This window comes from Thamnophis elegans, chromosome 1 (genome assembly GCF_009769535.1).
Source record: "Thamnophis elegans isolate rThaEle1 chromosome 1, rThaEle1.pri, whole genome shotgun sequence".
Classification (NCBI taxonomy): domain Eukaryota; kingdom Metazoa; phylum Chordata; class Lepidosauria; order Squamata; family Colubridae; genus Thamnophis; species Thamnophis elegans.
The window spans coordinates 91,764,114-91,785,544 of NC_045541.1; the positions used below are offsets into that span (position 1 = coordinate 91,764,114).

The window sequence follows — 21,431 nt, forward strand, 5'->3', positions numbered from 1 at the left end:
TATAATACTTAAAAAAATCTTTTTATAAATCTAAAAATAGTGTAAGGTTTAACTGAGAAAATAATTTACTGAGCACCTTCTATACTGGATGCTCTATGAACTCTTCAGAGTACAAAAATGTTCCAAACATATAGAACACATTTTTATTTAAAAGCAATAGAAACTGAGAGATTAACTCAAGTTCTATTGGAAACTTTGGAAAGTTGAATGTGAGCTTAATGAAGCACCCTATTGTCAAAAGATAGGTGTCTACTTCAACTTTAAGCTGTGATGGCACAGTGGTTAGAATGCAGTATTACAGGCTAACTCTGCCCACAGCCAGGAGTTCGATTCTGACCTACTCAAGGTTCCAGCCTTGCAAGTTTGGTAAAACAATGGGGGCAATCTGCTGACATTTGTAAACCACTTAGAGAGTACTGTAAAGCATTATGCAGCAGTAATATAAGTCTAAGTGCTATTGCTGTTTAACCAAAATTCTAGGAGGGCAATAGTATGTATTAGGAATATGATGATAATGTATAATTATTCATTTTGTTAATAGGTGAAAAACCTTTCAGCTGTCGGTGGCCCAGCTGCCAAAAGAAATTTGCTCGTTCTGATGAATTGGTCCGTCATCATAATATGCACAACAGGAACATGACTAAACTTCAGCTTACCCTTTAGATGTTTCATACTTTTTGCACAACCCAGATGGAATACTATGAACTGTTGCAAACATTTTCAGCTATCATCTCTTTGCTCAGAAGGAAATCTTCAGATGCCTTCAGCTTGGACTTTGGAATTTTCCATCGCAGACCTCAAATGGTTTAAATTTGTAACATTATTATATAACTACATTGGCTAGGTTACACTTTAAATTTTGCTATAGACTCTAGTTTATGTATATTTGTTCTTTCCTTCAGAAGATTTTGTACTTATTTTTTACTTGAAATTTGTCACAGTGCTCAGTCATACTCATACATAATGAATGGTATATGCAAACGTCAATTCATACTGCAGTCCTGTACAATATATATCAGATTATCCAAGGCAGGACAATTTTATTCTCTTTGGAGAATTTTTACATAAACAAACTAGTCCAAATCCTCACTTGCAACTCTCAGAACTGTGGATGTAATATTTTTATATAAATAAATAGACATAAACAACACATTTGAGAGGTGAGGGTAAATGCATCTCCCGCTATGCAATGAACTGTTGCATCTCACAATTATTTTGTGATTTTCCCACGTATCTCCACATTGAAGGTAGGGCATGTATAGGGAGAATTGCCTATCCTGCGAGGCCCCTTCAAACTCCATTGAATATTTGTTGCGTGTATGCTTCTGTGCGTCCATGTGTGCATGTGTTTGTGTGTGTATAAGTCAGATTGTGCATGCTGTTAACATCTTGATATATACACTTATTTATCTGCATAGAGATGATAAGCTTATACTATGTATGTGTATTCTTTCTCTGTTTAATTGGGAATTTTGCCTTTGCAGGATTCCCTGTCATATGGGGACAGCCTAATACACATAGTCATGCATTCATATGTTGTGTGCAAATCCTGATTATGCATTACTTGTGACCAATTGCCACGATGATCCTATGTATGTTCAGTAAACATGTTCTAAAAGATCTATATGATGCCAAGACTGATAATGAAACAATGATGAATTTCTAGTTTATCTTATTTTTGGAAAACCTAGGAGCTGAAAGAGATTTTCTAGAACTTGCTTATGGAAGAGAAACAGATATTCATTTCTAAAAGTTAAGGAGGGATCATCCCTATGTCTGTTTTTTTATCTTAACCCATCACATTTGCATTTAGATATACAACCTATCATTCCTTTTTTGCCCTGATTTTTTTTTTAAAAAGCAGAAAGTTACAATGTATGTGAAATCTTGACAATGCAATCCTGTCCTGAAAATCACCACCACTGAACTATTGGACAGATAACCGAGCCAATATACATAAAAGTGCTGTCTATTGCATAGTACTATCATTCTGTGACGTAACAGAATATTGCTTCCAAATTTGGTGATATCAATGGATTCAATATTTTATGTACTAAAAATGAGATTCTTGCACCGAAGTTGACTAATTTTTATCAATAGGTGCCATGTAGAGAAATTGCACGATTTTTTTTGTATTGTGAAGCTGGTATAAATTGAGAATAGGTCCTAGCACAACATATGGTCATATAATTATAGAAATTTAGGATTTCTTTACCATGCAGCCATGCTGGTTATATGGCTGGCAAGTTGTATAAAATTAAAATTGAACTTAAGAGGCTGGTCCAGATTTTCCATTAACATATGGCTCTTAAGCTTAAACAAATAGCTCTTAAGTGACTTAAACCTCATTTACAATTATATGTGCAAGAAACCGAAAAATAAAATTTGAAAATGCCCAGTGTGAGGAAATATATTATTTCAGGATTTGAGGTTTATTATTTACTATGAATTGATTGAAATGGTGTATATATCTCTATCTATAAATATATATATATATATATATCAAGTAATGTATTTGCTTTTAAATAATTAAATTTAGAAAGCAAATAAATGTGAGAATTGTTAGGAATCAGAAATTCCTGAAAACTATGGATGCCACAAAGACTGTACCTGTGTTGTTCACTGAGCTTTTAAATAAAGCCCATTTAAAGAGAAACAAATAAGAGTCCAACAGATGTCTTATTTCATGGCTTATTAGGTTTCAAATTTCTTCAATAGTGTTGACTTCTTTTGTATATAAAAGAAAATCTAGAGTGACCACTAGTTAACCTGTTTAGGTCTTGACCACAATCTATCCTTCTCACTGGGGAATTGTACTGACAACAGAATCACATTTCATATTATGTTGTAGAACTTCAGTAAATTATTTCAGCTATTTTAGTACAGACTTCAACACTTTCGGTACAAACGTAATGTAGCTATGCCAGGGTAGGCATTTCAGTTTATCCCCTTTAAAATCACAACCTCATTCTACAATCCTCACAAAACTGCACTCTATATTGTTAATCATAAATACATTTCTACTACAAAATTCTTCTAGTAAAGCTGTACTGTCACATGAAAAAGGAATGAGTTTTATCATAGTAACATTTCTTAATTATAGTTTGATTTAGTAAGAATGCATAGATCAGTGGTTCCCAAACTTGGCAACTTTAAGACTTGTGGACTTCAACTCCCAGAATTCTCCAGCCAGCAGACTGGAGAATTCTGGGAGTTGAAGTCCACAAGTCTTAAAGTTGCCAAGTTTGGGAACCACTGGCATAGATCAAGATCTCCTAATCATTTTTATGGAGAAAATTCGATTGTCTATTAGATATTAAGATAGATAGGAAGTTGTAACTTCCATTACCCCAAACAACTTTGCCCAATATTCTAACCTACATATTATCTTGATGCAAGTATGTGACAAATACTATAGTAATTTGATGACATGAATATTCTTGCTGTAGGTAGTAAGGTATAAAAATGAGCAGAAAATATATTGGCAACCAAACCATTGGATTTTACCAAGCACTGAAGATATGTTTGGCCATATGGCTTTAATTTGTTTTTATCTTAAATTTAACCTGTATATTTTTTTTCTTAAAAATATGATGACAACATTCAATTTTTCCATATTCAGATATAAAACAAAAAGCAGTAAAGTGAAGTGGCTTAATTCCCTTCATTGAGTACAGCTGTATCTTCTAGGATAACACAACAGTTAATTCTTCAAGTCATCTTTCTTGCTTGGGAATTTAATCACTATTTCAAGGGAACTGTGACTCATTTGTATCAGTCAGTTTTATCTTTTGCTGTCAAAAGACAGCGTGCCTCTGGAGAAACTCATAGCAAGAATGGTAAAAAAAAAGGTTTGGAAAAAGTAGTCTTATGTATGCACACATATTCATTTTTATTATACACCTTTTTATTTAAAGTTATTTTCCCGTACTTTTCAGCCAGCATTATCTATTAAAACTGAATAATCAGATGGTCCCAGTCTTCATGGTCCCTATCTAAAAATTAAAAAAAACCTAAAACAAAAAATAAGATATAAGGAAAGGGATATTGAGAGGAAAAGATTCTCCCATACTAATACAGTTGCTTAGGTAGACAGAAAGCGCTTATGACATTGTTTACATACCTTTACAGTATACAAACACACAACCTAATTACATACTCCAGGTTAAGTACCTATTGCTTCAACATTAAACATCTTAATGAGAAGTTCTGACTTCAAAAGAATTTAGAAATATTCAAAATAATATAGAAGGGGCTTATTTTACAAAGCACCAGAAGGCAAGAGAGGAAACAATGGATGGAAATTAATCAAAGAGCGAAGCAACCTGGAATTAATGAGAAGCTTCCTAACTGTGAGAACAATTAGCCAGTGGAACCTGCTTGACTTCAGTAGTTTTGGATGCTTCATCACTGGAGGTTCTTAAGAAGAGCCTAGACAGTTAAAATACTTGAGTTAATATGAATTATGTTTGATGACTGTGGAAGAGATGCACAAAAACCTTTTGCAACCAACTGATACACTTTCTACAGTATGTAAGGAAGGAAGATTTTATATGTTGTATTTGTTTTGAAAAAAGATTATATATATATATATATATATATATATATATATATATATATATATAATCTTTTTTCAAAACAAATACAACATATAAATATATATATATATATATAGTATTTGTGCTGATAAATAAATAAAGGGAGACTAGTATAGATCTATTTCAAGCTATTTAGCTCTCATCAGCTAGCCATACCATTACTGAGATTCGAACCTGTGCTGTATTGCATCTTAGGCAGATGTCTTAACCATTGAGCCACAGGTCCTCCTCCTTATCAGCTGAAGCCAGGGAGGTAGGTATATATTTAGTATATATATATAAAGAAGAGATTAGACCAGACACTTGTCTTGAATGGTATAGGCGGGGGTGGGTTTCTCGCCCCGTTCCAACCGGTTCAGTTGGAACGGGGCCGGTGGTGTCCTCGTGCACGCGCGCAGTGCACGCATGCGTACTAGCGCCTGTGCGATGCTCCAGCTGCTCCTGGAGGATCGCGCAGCAGCTGTATGCGTTCTGCGCATGCGTGGAAGCGCAGAACTCATCAAAACCGGGTAAGAAACGCGGGCGGGCGGGTGGATCCTTCGGTGTTCCCGGAAGTTACTTACTTCCGGGTTCGCCGACCAACCGGTTCGCAGGGACCGCCGCGAACCGCCTGAAACCAACCCCTGGGCAGAGGTGGTATTTAGCAGGTTCTGACCAGTCCTGGAGAACTGGTGGCAGAAATTTTGAGTGGTTCGGAGAACCAGTAAATACCACCTCTGACTCGCCCCCTACCCCCATCTAATCTCTGCCTCCCAAGTCCCAGCTGATCCGAACAAAATGGGAATTTTGCAGTAATCTTTCCCTGGAGTGGGGAGGGAATGGAGATTTGGCAGTATCCTTCCCCTGCCATGCCACCAAGCCACGCCCACAGAACCGGTAGTAAAAAAAAATAATTCCACCATTCTCCTGCTTTTTTAGAAGACTTCAAGGTCCCTTCCAGCTCTATTCTGACTAAAAATAGTGTCATGTTTAGAACAATGCAAACCTTCACGATTTGTATCCCATAAGAATATTTGAAAACATTTATACAATAAGCCAGACTTATATAAGTAAAGCCCATTTTTCCAATTCAACTTGATTTCCCATCACAAATCAACCACATTTTCAGATCATGTATGAATGCATCCCTTTCTTGAGACACTCGAGACAATTTCAACACATGATCCTCTAGAAGGAAGAACAAAGAAGATCTGTCTTTTCAAAAACAGATGTATGCAAGCATTCACTGCTCCAACACAACACAATTAATATTAAAACTTACTGCATCATTATCATTCGGCACACATTAGATCAGTTTTTGTGTGTGAAATAAACCACTCCATTTGGTGTCAGAAGTTGGCAGTGGTCTTTACTTCATGCCAATTATTTGCAGAGTGGCCATGTGTCCTATTTTACAGAAGATAGTTTTCTATTTGAAGACTGCAGGGTCATCCACAGGGAAGGCAGATTGGGAGTACTGATTGTGCCAAGTCCCTCCCTCTCTCTAATAAGAGATGATATCATACCAAGTCCCTCACATTTTACATGAGTGAAAAGGGATGTGGTTTTAATTAAATAGTTGGAAGTGCCATCTTGATGTTTTTGGTCCACTCTGCAGGTGTGCATGTTAAGTGTAAGAAGTCACAACTTTGTTTGAAGTCAGGTGTTCAATCCATGTCCATTTTAAAGACAAGGAAATATAAGACTGAAGTGCAGGCTCTTTGGAATGGTCTAACAATAATTAATTCATGATTGGCTGAGGCAGCACAGGCAAAACTCACATGGACACAGTGAAAACATCTTATTAATGCTGCATTTTTTATAGTTGCACTGCAAATACAAAATGGGATGTCTGTACTGTATGTTTACTTCCTTGTTCTCTTTTTTTTTCATTATGCATTTCTTTATGATGATCCGTAAGTAGTTCCTTTTTATAGTGTGATATCCTGCAAGGAATAGTTTTCCTTCTGGTACTCCAAGAAAGTGAAAGCTGGACATTGAAGCAACAGCCCAGAAACAATATTGATGATTTTGAACTTTGGCCTTTTGAAGAAGACTCCTGAAAACTCCATAGATCGTTATGAAAACAAAGGATTCACTGAATGAATCAACCCAGAGTTCTCATTTAAGGCATACATGATCATGTTTAAATTGTCATACTTGGACATGCTATGTTGAGACTTCTCTTGTGAAATCTATAGTGCTGTTAAAGGTGGAAGGAAATCGAATAACCAGCAGCAAGACAGATGAACTCAATTAAAACAGAGAAGGAGGCAATGTTGGAAGACCTGAAGAGACAGATTAAAGACCCAGCTTGTTAGAAAACTTTTTAGTTAGGTAATCACTAAGAGCTGAGATTGATTTCATAGCAACAGAAATATGCTTATATACTGCTTCGCAGTGTTTTAAAGCCATCTCTAGGTAGTTTACAGAGTCAGCATATTGCCCCCAACAATCTGGGTTCTCATTTTAATGACTTCAGAAGGATGGAAGGCTGAGTCAATCTTGAACTGTTGAGGATTGAACTACTGGCAGTGAGCTGAGTTAGCCTGCAATACTGCATTCTAACCATTGCACCATCACGGCTCTTTTTGGCTTGATAGCACATAAGCAATCAATCAAAACTTTTTTCATATAGTAATTTTATTAAAGATTATAATTATAGTAATAAAAACTATTGCAAACTGAAAAAAATAGAAGAATAAAATTATTAGCAACTACATATGGTAGCTACTTTCCCCTCACTGAATACTTGGGCCAGCGGTAGCTGCTACTTGCACTGTTCTGCCAAAAAATTATGAAAATGAATGTTGGACCATATAAAAATGTTGGTTCTAGGAGCCCAGTCAGACTTGGATCATATTATGAGAAAAAGAGTTAAATCCTTAGATAAAGCTCATGACATAATTTTACTTCAGCTTAATTCCATGGTATTTAAAAATATACTTGGGTTTTTAAAATGATACATTTCTTTGCTTCCAAAATAAATAACATATTGCAATTTCTTAAGGAACAATGGGAATTACTTCAGCGAAAATAGGGTTACCAGATGTCAAGGAAATGGAGGACATTCCTCCTTTTTGTCCTCATGTCCACTTTGAGCAACCAAATCTTTACATTGTATCAGGGGTGGGTTTCTGCTGGCATTACTGCCAGTTCAGTACATGCGTGATTTTGCATGTGCTCGCTTGACTGAAGCGCACGCCTGACTCATGCTGTGTGAGCGTGCATGGTTGCCTATAAATAGGTCTGCACATGTGCAGAATATTTTAAAAGATCAAAAAAATATGTTGCGTCGACCGGGGAACTGGTTCAGGGGGGAGGGGTGGTGAGCATGTCGTCCCTACTGGTTCAGAGACTCAGTAGCCATTTCTACTACCAGTTCGATGAACCGGTAGGAACCCACCTCTGCATTGCATGGCTCTTAGAGTACATGTATCTTAGGTTTTTTTTTTAGGGGGGACTGTTTTTATAAGAGTCGTCTTTCAAGCGCTCATTTTTGAAAGTAATTGTAAATTATCTGCTTCCTTCTTTCCTTCACCTGTTAATGGACACAATGGTCTATATTTACCTTATTTTCTGACTCCAGCAGTCAGCTCCAATCCAGTCTCTTCAAATCTGCAGCTCACATGACTCATCACACATTTCTGTGGTGAAAGTGTATCATAGTTGTGTAGTAGAAATCACTATTTTCCGGTAATAATTTTTAACCACTAGATGGCTCACTCCCAAAATATTTAATTTAGTTGTACGTTGCTAAAATTGAACAAAAAGGATTGCTTAAATAGTAATATCAGCAAAAGAGTCGATGTTCTCACAAGAACGAAAACATTGAAAAAATGCAAGTGTGCAACTTCACTAAATGAAAAAAAAATGAACAAATTTTAGAGATGGAGTAGCTGGATTATTTGCAAGTATACAAATAGAATAAGGGACACGGTGACTCAGTGGTTAAGACACTGAGCTTGTTAATCAGAAAGCTTGGCAGTTTGAATCCCTAGTGGCGTGTAACAGAGTGAGCTCCCGTTACTTCTCCCAGCTTCTGCCAACCTAGCAGTTCTAAAGCACGTAAAAATGTAAGTAGAAAAAATAGGAACCATCTTTGTTGGGAAGGTAATGGTGTTCCGTGTGCCTTCGGCGTTTAGTCATGTCAGCCACATGACCATAAAAACATCTTCAGACAGCGCTGGCTCTTTGACTTTGAAACGGAGATGTGCACTGCCCTCTAGAGTTGGGAACAACTAGCACATATGTGCGAGGGGAACCTTTACCTTTTATACAAATAGAATTATGACTTGTATTGGATTTTATGCCTGTGATTTCTTGAAATTTAAATAAAAGGGAATGAAAGAGAAATGAATGTTGTTTCTTTCTCCAAGATACCTAACCAATGACCTTAAGTAAAGCCATTTTGGTTTGTATCAATGTTAAGAGAAAGCTTGTTTGAACTTTAGGATTTCTAAAGAAAGAATCAGAAAAAGCAAAATTTGGGCAAAGGCTAAATTGTCATAACTAGACATACAATATAACATTTTCAGAATTCAGTGAAAGTCCTAATGTTATAACAATAGGGCGGGGAGAAACCCGTATTTCTATACAGATTGAGACTCCTGTGAGATATTCTAGGCTGGTTTTCATCTCCTCATCCTCATTATGATTTAGAGTTGAGCTGTGAGCGGTGACTCCATTGAAAAAGATGTCAAATTAATTTGTACATATAAATTATTGATAGGAAGACAAGCAGAAAAAAGATTGAAAGTCTAGATGTAAATCAGTTGTTCTAATTCACTTTGAAACTGGCTACAATGGCAATGGAATGAGTTATATAGTAAATATGAGGGAGTTTTGTTGGCATTTAAAAGTAAGAATTATCCTGATTTAAATAGATAGGGATGTCATTCAGAATATGCTCTATCATATCCATCTATATACAGTAACATTTTATCTATCTATCCATCTATCTATCTATCTATCTATCTATCTATCTATCTATCTATCTATCTATCTATCTATCTATCATCTATCTATCATCAGCATCATCATCTTTCCCCCCTCTCTCTATCCATCCATCCATCCATCAATCCATCCATCCATCCATCTCTATCATTTATCTATCACTTCTCTCTCTGATAGTTCACATAATATGCTAAAACAATGATAGGGAGATCTCAAGAATTCATGTGTCTTTATCCAAGCTTGTAACCAGTGGTGGGATTCAGCCACTTTGCACCACTTTGGGAGAACCGGTTGTTAACTTTCTGAGCAGTTTGGTGAACTGGTTGCTGGAAGAAATCATTAGAACAGAGAACTGGTTGTTAAATTATTGGAATCCCACCACTGCCTCTAACCATGGAGGGACTTAAGCTGTGCCTGACCTCATTATATTTTTTAGTCCTTTTTTATTCTTTTAAAACAAACTCTGACACCTGTTTTTAAAAGAGCAAATAAACTTTCATCTACTTTTTTTGGGAAGTCCTCTTGAATTTTTAAACTGGATACGATTCTCCATCAACTTATTGCCCATTACACAAACCTCTTCAACCATGGGTCACAGAGATCTTTATTATTACTCACATCATCTAAATATATAGTAGGTGCTATTTCCAGTTACTGCGACTACAATTTAAAATCCTAAATGATTTACTTTGCCATCTATAAATCAAGGTAAAAGTAAAGGTGTCCCATGTCCAGTCATTTCTCGCTCTAGGGGACAATGTTCATCTTCGTTGTCAAGGGGGCCAGCATTTTCCAAAGACTTTTCTGTGATCCTATTGCCAGCATAACTATACACTGAGGCACACAGAACACTGGTACATTACCACTGAAATGGTACCTATTTGTCTACTCACATTTGCATCAGTGGTGGATTTCAAAATTTTTACTACCGGTTCTGTGGCTTGGCTTGGTGGGCATGGCTTGGTGGATGTGGCAGGGGACGAATACTGTAAAATCTCCATCCCCCCCCCCTCCAGGGGAAAGTTACTGCAAAATCTCTATTTTCTACTTATTTCCTTCTGATCAGAGGCAGGGAATAGATGGGGGTGGGGCCAGTCAGAGGTGGTATTTACCAGTTCTCCGAACTACTCAAAATTTCCGCTACTGGTTCTCCAGAACTGGTCAAAACTTGCTGAATACCACTTCTGATTTGCATGCTTTCTAAGAGCTAGATGAGCAGGAGCTGGGACAAGGAATGGGAGCTCACCCTGTTGGACGCCACTCAGGTCTCGGACTCGGGTGACTGACAAGCTCAATGTCTTTACCCACTGAACCACCATGTCTCCATCTATAAAAACATGCATAAAAAGCTCAATGTAATCTATACTAAAGCATCATGAGATTTTTGCAATATGGAGAACTTCCTGTCCATCCTTCCTCAACACAGATTTTCCATTTTTTACCCTTCAATGATTGGCTTGATCAGCATTTTTCATTAATTTAAACCTTCTTAGACTTCATTGAGATCGTTGGCGCTCCCTATTGCTAAGGGTTTTTTTCCTTCAAAGGTTAAAACATTCCCCCACTTAAATGTCATGTTAGATATCAATCTAAGTTGAGAGGAAGATAAAAATCATACCACAAGACTAATTACTCCATTGTCTCCTCCAAATGTTTCTGCAAATTGAAATGTTTAATGTGAAAGAAGGGGTATCCTATTAATACATGGGGAGCAATCTCGGCAATGTTCCAAAACTCTTAAGCTCTATTTAGAAACCAGATCTGGTCTTCATATATTCCCCCTTTCACAGAACAACCTGAAACTCACTTTGCCCTGAGTTTCAGGGTATAACCAATATTTCTTTCCCACATAATACAGATAAGTCATTGAGAAGACCGAAATCTTGCTTTGGTTTAAATAGACGGTATCATAAGAAACCCTGAACTCCAGTTTTGGTCTAATTCTCCTTTATTTAGTCCTTGTCAGATGTCTGCAGGAAGGGCAGAAGTACACAGTAATAAGTGCACTGATCTCTTGTCCTGTTTTGATCAAGATGCAGGAGATCCGTGCAACTCTTTTGGAACTATGATCTGTGACACTGCAGGTCAACACCCAGGACAAACAACAGTCTAACTTGCCTGAGTTCTATATACATTCCTGATATCTGTTCCAGGCAGAACTCAAGCTGCATTTGGAAATACTGTACCATGCGCCAAACTGCCATAAATCGCTTGCATGTAAGCTTATTTATCTGAGTTCCATTGCAAGAATCTGTCAGGACAATATGAGATCTGGTGCTGAAAAAGAAGGCTGAGGATTTTCTGGCCAGAGATGAGGAAGTCTAGTCCCTGCTGAACTTTTACAACTGATAAAAGGCGACGTCTGCTGGCAGCATTCATTTTTTAACTAGGCCATCTGCATCCAGTCAAGGATAACTTGACTTTTGGCAAACGCCATTCATCAGAATTGGCTCTGAACAACTTTCTCTTGAGGAGTAAAACAACACAAAAGACACAGAGATGGTTAATATACTTCTCCTGGAGTCGAAGGTCAATGCTGGCATAAACAAACCAGTGTCATAGTAACACACAGAAGCATTGAAGTCCCCCCCCCAAGTGTTTATATGGCTGATGCCCCATCTCTTTTTTTTATCAGTGGTTGTTATCATTTATTTAGCTCTGCTTTAGCTGCTCCATAAATCTTTACAGCAGTGGGCTTTTTATTTTTGTAATTTTGTCATCTTTCTTATCTGCTTTTATCACCTGTTTATGTGCACTACATTTGCTGCTTCTGCTGCTGCTTCTGCTGGTGATTAAAGATCTTGCGTCCCCTGTCACTTGGTCAACTTTAGAAAGCCTTCAGTGAAATGCACAATTAGTGTTTTGCAGGGAAGAAAACGTTTGAATAAATAATTCAGAGGGAAATAATGTTGATGAAAGTGTGCAGAATGTAGGAACATCTATATACAGGAAGAAATCATTCTTTTCTATTCTACATCTATTATGCCTGGACAATTATGGAACATCCAAATAACCATATTGCTTTGTACTAAATTGCAAAGGGGCAGACTTTCGTATCTCAATGCACCAAGGTTAAGCCTGTGAGAGCCTCTCATTCAAGCCCATTGAATTATTCCTATGTAGAGCCTCCCTGAAAATATTGCAATGGTTCTGTTGACTCTTTCCCAGCTTCCCTCCTCCCATCTGTTCCTTCACCTGCTTGTGGCTTTCCTTTTCCCATGTTGAGATTAGCTACTTTTCAGAGCATAGAATATAGAATATTAGAGTTGGAAGAGACCTTGGAGGTCTTCTAGTCCAATCCCTTGCTCAAGTAGGAGACCCTATACCAGTGATGGGCAACCTTTTTGGCATGGTGTGTCAAAAATCGGCAAAAAATCGAGCATAACTCGCGTTGTGTGTCACTTCGACAAAAACATAATTTTGCGCAATTTATAGTTTAAACTACAAAAATATATAATTGCAATATAATTGTATTTAATAAACCAAAAACAAATTATTTAACATAGCTGCTTAGTAACTTCTTTGTTCATCAGTCGATTTCGTATGTTGCCCTTGATATTATTATCAGTATCACTTACCAACGGTCCTGCTTAGCAACCAAAATGTTGGCTCAGAAACTCTGGCATTGAAGCGTGCAAGTCTTAAAGCTGTCAAGTTACAAGAACCTTGCACCCCTAACCCTTTAGGAAAAAAAAACCCAGGGGTCTTCAAACCTGACAGCTTTAAGCCTTGTGGACTTCAACTCTTCAACTAAAAGAGAGACTGATAAATATTAAAAAAAATAAAACCAAAAAGCAGCTACTGCAGTGGCTTAGAATTTTACTCAATTACTGTTGAGCCCATGGAAAGTTCTGCAGCCCCAGGAGCAAAGGAAGGGGGACGGAGAGAGAGAGATTGGCTGTTTGGGGTGCTTGAAACCACCTGGCCCTCCCCAAAGGAAACCCTCATTTGCAGGATGAGCCTCGACTGGCTCTGCCCAGCGGGGTTACCCCAAGCGCCATTGGGCAGCGACGGATGCTTATCCTTTTTCCTTCGGCTGCTTCAGCTGGGACTTCAGACACCCCAAGGGGGGGACTTTATCGGGCCTCCCCCTCCCCACCCTTTGAATGAAGGTGTGATATGGCTCCTCCATCCCTGCTCTTTAACCCAGCCAGAATTACAGGAGGGCTGCCCCCGTTCTGCTTTCCGGGGTGGATCTTAGCCGAGGGACACCAAGACCCCAGAATGGGTGGGGGTGGGTGGGGGAAGGGCTTCTTGACGGAGGCCACGATCGACTTTTGGAAGTTGTGTTTTCGTAAAATAAGATTAACCTTTGGATGTGTTTGTTCCGCTCGGCCAGCGGCGTTTTCTCCCACTTAATCCCGGCGGATCCTGATATCTGAGCTGGAAAACTGCAACCCCCCGGAAATGATGACGCCCCGCTGAGTAGCTGGGACTTGCAGAAAAAGGCTGAAGAGAGAGAAGCGTTCGATCCGTAATCCGTCTGTGGGGGGCGCTGGGGACAGGCCGGGCCCCTTCTTCCCACCTCTATCCCCCCCCACTCTTGAGGGACAAGCCCTTTCCCCTGTCCCAACGGTGGAATTTGAGGCTACCTCTGCTTTCCCTCTCCCTCCCTCAGTTGTGCAGCAGCGGCAGCGGCAGCTCTCAGCCTGGGCGGCAGCGTCACGCAGTCTGTGGAAGGAGGGGGAGGAGGAGGGAACCAAAGAGAGCTTTTACCGAGTCTGCGCCCCACAGCCAGGACCGTCCTGGCGCCTCAAGCCGCGTTTCTTCCTGCAAAGCCCTTCTGGCGTCAAGCGGAACTCTCGGGTTGCCCGAAGGGCTTTGCAGGAAGAAACGCGGCTTGAGGCGCAAGGACGATCCTGGCTGTGGGGCGCAGACCCGGTAAAAGCCTCTCTTTGGTTGGTTCCCTCCTCCTCCTCCTCCTCTTCCTTCCACAGCCTGCGTGACGCTGCCGCCCAGGCTGAGAGCTGCCGCTGAAACAAGTTTGGGGAGCATGTGCGTGTCACCCGAAATGGCTACGCGTGTCAGCACTGACACGCGTGTCATAGGTTCGCCATCACTGCCCTATACCATTTCAGACAAATGATTGTCCAGTTTCTTTTTGACAGCTCCCAGTGATGGAGTATCTACAACCAAGGCAAGCTATTTCATTATTTGATTGCTCTCCCTATTTGGAAATTTGTTCTTAGTTCTAGGTTGCTTCTCTCCTTGTTAATTTCCATCCATTGTTTCTTGTCTTGCCTTTTGGTGCTTTGAAAAATAGTTTGACCCCCTCATCTTTCTAGCAGTCTCTCAAATATGAGAACACTGATATTGTGTCTCCTCCTGTCCTTCTTTTTCATATCCAATTCCTGTAACTGTTCTTCGTATGTTTTAGCCTCCAGCCCCCTGATCATTCTTGTTGCTCTTCTGTGTTATTTTCCATTCTCAATATCTTTTTTATATTGTGATGGCCAGAACTGGATGCAATATTCCAAGTGTGGTCTTATTTAGGTTTTGTAAAGTGGTATTAGAATTTCATTAAAAAATATTTGTTATTAGAATATTTTCTAAAGTAAAAAAAAATAAAACTTCTCCAATGTTTTTCAAAGGCTGGCGACACTTTTGTCTTCTGTATTTTTTAGTGCATATATGATTCTAGGACTGGGGCCCAGTCAGTTTTTCTTTAATAGCAAAAGATAGGACACAACACTTCTCAGCAGTTTTATACATGTCATAATGTTTTTGGCATTACTGAACACTCAATTGTTCATTCGTTTATTGGATTTATGTTCTGTTTTTCTGCTCTGGCAAGCACTCAAGTCAGCTAATTAAATTAAGAAAGAAAAACAGAGGTAGAATGTTTAAAAACATAGATTGAAATCAACAATAAAGTAGGCATTAATGTTAATAATTAAAAGCTTGATAAAAAAGATAAACATCTTCTGAACGTTAAGAGATTCTAAATGCTTATTTAATCTGTAAGCAGAGTAGGAAAATGTGTTCTCCTATATGCCAAAAAAGATGGGTTTTTGACAAGAACATCTTCAAAAGAACTTTCTTGCAGATCTTAACAACTTGACAGGTTTATAGCAGGACAGATGGTCAGATAAAATCAGGCCATAAGCTGTTAAGGCCTTAAAGGTAATATCAGCACCTTAAACTGTGCCTAGCAAATAACTAGTGGCCAAAGCTGATCTTTAGCCGAGTAGCTTATGATTTTTGGAAAGTTTTTTTCTTCAATTTATATGGCAACCCATTTTGCACTAGTAACTGTGAGCAAGAATAAAAGCATCAATGTAATCATAAATGAAAGTGCACATTATTATACAATTGTATCACAGCGGCCAGTTGTTTCATCGGATTTGGCATTGGTTACTAGTCGGGCCCCACCCAGGGGCCTAGGACGTCGTAACGTATTTTCGTAATATGCGTGCAGATCCAAGCAGTGCGGCTTTTTGCATTTGACTGATGGTGATTTTGTCAATTTTTAACTGTTTCAAATGTAATTCCAGTGCTTTTGGAATAGCACCCAGTGTGCCAATTACCACTGGAATTACCACTGCTGGTTTGTGCCATAGTCGTTGAATTTCAATTTTTAAGTCCTGGTATTTTGCAATTTTTTCATGTTCCTTCTCAGCGACCCTGCTGTCACCTGGTATTGCAATGTCTATGATTGTGACCTTATTTTTCTCAACCAGTGTGATGTCTGGTGTATTATGCGCCAGTATTTTGTCGGTTTGTATACGGAAATCCCACAAGATCTTGACCATCTGATTTTCGGTGACTTTTTCAGGCTGATGTTCCCACCAGTTTATTGCTGTTTTAATATTATAATTTTTGCACAAATTCCAATAGATCATTTGTGCTACTGAATTGTGCCGCAATTTATAATCAGTCTGCATGATTTTTTTACAGCAGCTGAGTATGTGATCAACAGTTTCATCAGCTTCTTTGCAAAGTCTGCATTTGGCATCATCAGAGGATTTTTCGATTTTGGCCTTAATGGCATTTGTGCGGATAGCTTGTTCTTGCGCAGCCAGGATTAGTGACTCTGTTTCTTTCTTTAATGTACCTGTTGTTAACCATAACCAAGTTTGTTCACTGTCCACTTTATCTTTTTTTCCCCCAGAAATTGGCCATGCAGTGCTTTGTTCTGCCAACTCTTCATTCTTGATTTTATCACATCTTTTCTGTATTCTTGTTTTGTCTGTTGGACCTTCAGTATATTTTTGTTCTTTACTTCGATTAATAGATGTTCTTGACTTTCTTTTAAATAATCAGCCAGTGCATGTTTTTCTTCTTCAACTGTTTGCTTCACTTGTAATAATGCTCTGCCACCTGATTTTCGGGGCAGATATAGTCTATCAGTATCACCACGTGGATGTAAACTGTAGTGCATTGTCATTAGTTTCCTGGTTTTTCGGTCCAAAATGTCCAAATCAGCTTGTGTCCAGTTAACTATACCAGCTGTGTATCTTATAACTGGTATTGCCCAGGTATTTATGGCCTTGATTGTATTTCCACCATTCAATTTAGATTTCAAAATTGATTAATTGGCCATTGGGCATTTCAATTCCCTCACATGCAGTGATTTTGCCCCTTTTTATGGGTATTTTTATGGATACAGTGGCGCATTTTTCCATGCCAAACTGCATTGAAATATCGGTGAATACCGAATACAGTCTGAATACTCGGACTGTGTTTGTTAATGATTGGATTTCTGTTTCTGACTTTCCATAGAGTTTCAAATCATCCATATATAGTAAATGCGAAATTTTTTCAGCTTCTTTGGCTGTTTGGTATCCTAATTTCATTTTTTTTTAAGATTACTGATAGTGGGATCATTGATTATTATTATTATTGTTGTTGTTATTATTATTATTATTATTATTAATGAAAAGAATTCATTTGTTGTCCCGATTGTAATTGGAGCCCTTGGAGCAATACCTAAAGGGCTACCTCGCTATTGGGAAAATTTAAATTTATCAGACTTGAACATTCTGATTCTACAAAAAAACCACCCTACTTGGAATAGTTTATATCCTCCGACGTTACCTTAACAGTTCCTAGGTCCTTGGTCCTAGGTCCTTCGAGCTGTTGAGTTACCAACCAGCCCGAAAGGCTGTGACTCTCACCGAAGATTAACCAAATAATAATAATAATAATAATGATAATAATAATAATAACTCCGCCATTGCCGGTCCCAAGCCCGGATGAGAAAGGAGGAAGGTTGGGATCAGGTTGGCATCTGGTCCCGTAAAAAACCCCCCGCCAACCCATACAATATGGTGAAAAAAACAAATAAGAATTCCATACCGCATCGGTCGTCGCGCGGGTTAACAAGGGCCGCGGCGGATGTTGGGGTCCCTGGACATCCGTCGACAAGTGGGCTACAAGTGGACCAGCCAACAAAACGACAAAAATATAGTGCAGATGAAAACCGTGCCATAATGGCCTGTTACTACAACTCAGAGCCAGAAAAAAGAGGCTATTTAAAGCGAATGTATGAATTATGGAAACAACAATATCCAGATTCAAATGTTAGTGAACAACGACTAGCAGATCAAAGGCGATTTATTATACGGAATAAAGTGTTTAGTGAAGTTGAACATGAGGAAATTCAGGCAAATTGCAAAACCCAAAAAACAATATCACAAGCGGAAATAACTGATATTCAAGACACAACTAAAGACATTATAGTAGAACTCCCAGAAGAAGCTCTTGGGGAGGAAATAACACCACCACCACTAGAACCAGTTATCACTGAACCAACTGATGAACTAACTCAAAAACAAAAAGAATTGAAGGATAAGATCATGGAGCATTTTCTGCTTAATGAGGAAAGGCAACGTTTACCATCACTAAAAACTGTGCCTAAGAAAATTTTGGCCCCTATCATGAAAATGGTTAATGCAGTGTTTTGAACAATTGAACCGGGATCCATCTTGGAAACAAACCAGTTAATGTACAGCGCAGCTGTAATAGTCACTAATGAACTAGGCATTAAAATTAAAGTACCTAGTCATACAACAGAAAAAGCATCAAAGCCAAAGTGGAAAATCCGTTTAGAACAAAAAATAAAAAAATTAAGGGCAGATGCTAGTAACTTAAAGAACATGCATGAGCAACGGCTTAAAAACAACAAAATCATAGATCGGCTAATCAGGAGATATAGATTGGATACAAGAAACATCAATGAAGCGGTAGAGATTGTAAAACAGCAGATAACAGCAACAGCTAGAAAAATTGAAAGATATGAGGCACGAATCATCCAATATAAACAAAATCAGCAATTTCGATCAGATCAACGGCGTTTTTATCAAAGTCTTAATGTAAATGGTGACACCAAAAGTGAAAAACCAGAAAAACAGGCCACATTTGAATTCTGGAAAGAATTGTGGGAAAATGCAAAGGACTACAACAAGGAAGCAAAGTGGATACATGACTTTGAGAAAAGCATTGGCAACAAACAAATGCAAGTATTAGAAATAACAACTGAGATGGTCAAAAATCGAGTTAAAAAGGTAAAGAATTGGACATCACCTGGAAAGGACCAATTACATGGTTTCTGGCTCAAATATCTGACCAGTTTACATGCAATATTGGCCAGGCAACTGAATGAAATTTTACAAAAGGGCCAAATTGATGAATGGTTGACAACTGGAAAAACATACTTGATTCAGAAAGATGCAACTAAAGGAACAACACCTGAAAATTACAGACCAATAACATGCTTGCCAACAACCTTCAAATTACTCACAGGCATTATTGCAGATAACATGATGGATTATTTGGAAACAAGCAACATCTTGCCAGTAGAGCAAAAAGGCAGCAAAAGAAGGAGCAGGGGCACAAAAGATCAGCTTCTAATTGATAAAATGATATTAGAAAATTGTAAGAACAGAAAAACGAACTTGAATATGGTCTGGATTGATTACAAAAAGGCATTTGACTCACTGCCACATAGTTGGATCATAAAATGCTTAGAAACAACTGGCATTAGCAAAAATATTACATCCTTTACTGAAAAGGCGATGAAACAATGGAGAACTGAGTTGGCAGTAGGGAATGAGATCTACGGAATGGTTAATATCAAGCGAGGAATTTTCCAGGGTGATTCACTTTCACCTCTTCTCTTCATCATCGCAATGATCCCACTATCAGTAATCTTAAAAAAAATGAAATTAGGCTACCAAACAGCCAAAGAAGCTGAAAAAATTTCGCATTTACTATATATGGATGATTTTAAACTCTATGGAAAGTCAGAAATAGAAATCCAATCATTGACAAACACAGTCCGAGTATTCAGCACCGATATTTCAATGCACTTTGGCATGGAAAAATGCGCCACTGTATCCATAAAAAGGGGCAAAATCACTGCATGTGAGGGAATTGAAATGCCCAATGGTCAATTAATTAAATGCAAAGAAAATGAAGCCTACAAATACTTAGGCATTCTGCAGTTGGATAACATCAAGCATGGAGAAGTAAAAACTGTTGTCAGGCGAGAGTACACCAACAGAGTTAGGAAAATTTTGAAATCTAAATTGAATGGTGGAAATACAATCAAGGCCATAAATACCTGGGCAATACCAGTTATAAGATACACAGCTGGTATAGTTAACTGGACACAAGCTGATTTGGACATTTTGGACCGAAAAACCAGGAAACTAATGACAATGCACTACAGTTTACATCCACGTGGTGATACTGATAGACTATATCTGCCCCGAAAATCAGGTGGCAGAGCATTATTACAAGTGAAGCAAACAGTTGAAGAAGAAAAACATGCACTGGCTGATTATTTAAAAGAAAGTCAAGAACATCTATTAATAGAAGTAAAGAACAAAAATCTACTGAACGCCCAACAAACGAAACAAGAATACAGAAAAGATGTGATAAAATCAAGAATGGAGAGTTGGCAGAACAAAGCACTGCATGGCCAATTTCTGGAAAAAATAAAAGATAAAGTGGACAGTGAACAAACTTGGTTATGGTTAACAGCAGGTACATTAAAGAAAGAAACAGAGTCACTAATCCTGGCTGCGCAAGTACAAGCTATCCGCACAAATGCCATTAAGGCCAAAATCGAAAAATCCTCTGAAGAGCCAAGGTGGCGCAGTGGTTAAATGCAGCACTGCAGGCTACTGCTAGATCAGCAGGTCAGCGGTTCAAATCTCACCGGCTCAGGGTTGACTCAGCCTTCCATCCTTCCGAGGTGGGTAAAATGAGGACCCAGATTGTTGGGGGCAATATGCTGACTCTCTGTAAACCGCTTAGAGAGGCCTGAAAGGCCTATGAAGCGGTATATAAGTCTACTGCTATATTGCTATTATGCCAAATGCAGACTTTGCAAAGAAGCTGATGAAACTGTTGATCACATACTCAGCTGCTGTAAAAAAATCATGCAGACTGATTATAAATTGCGGCACAATTCAGTAGCACAAATGATCTATTGGAATTTGTGCAAAAATTATAATATTAAAACAGCAATAAACTGGTGGGAAATCAGCCTGAAAAAGTCACCGAAAATCAGATGGTCAAGATCTTGTGGGATTTCCGTATACAAACCGACAAAATACTGGCGCATAATACACCAGACATCACACTGGTTGAGAAAAATAAGGTCACAATCATAGACATTGCAATACCAGGTGATAGCAGGGTCGCTGAGAAGGAACATGAAAAAATTGCAAAATACCAGGACTTAAAAATTGAAATTCAACGACTATGGCACAAACCAGCAGTGGTAATTCCAGTGGTAATTGGCACACTGGGTGCTATTCCAAAAGCACTGGAATTACATTTGAAACAGTTAAAAATTGACAAAATCACCATCAGTCAAATGCAAAAAGCCGCACTGCTTGGATCTGCACGCATATTACGAAAATACGTTACGACGTCCTAGGCCCCTGG

General features: G+C 38.5%; 1 protein-coding gene across 1 annotated transcript in view; it reads left to right on the forward strand.

Annotated features, from left to right (window-relative positions):
* Positions 1 to 2,552, forward strand: part of WT1 (WT1 transcription factor) — a 53,054-nt gene extending 50,502 nt beyond the window's left edge. The window contains exon 9 of the mRNA XM_032222201.1: positions 542 to 2,552. Coding sequence (XP_032078092.1) covers positions 542 to 663 — 122 coding nt within the window. The 3' untranslated portion in view covers positions 664 to 2,552. The remainder of the gene's footprint in view (positions 1 to 541) is intronic.
* The last annotated feature ends 18,879 nt before the right edge of the window (positions 2,553 to 21,431 follow it).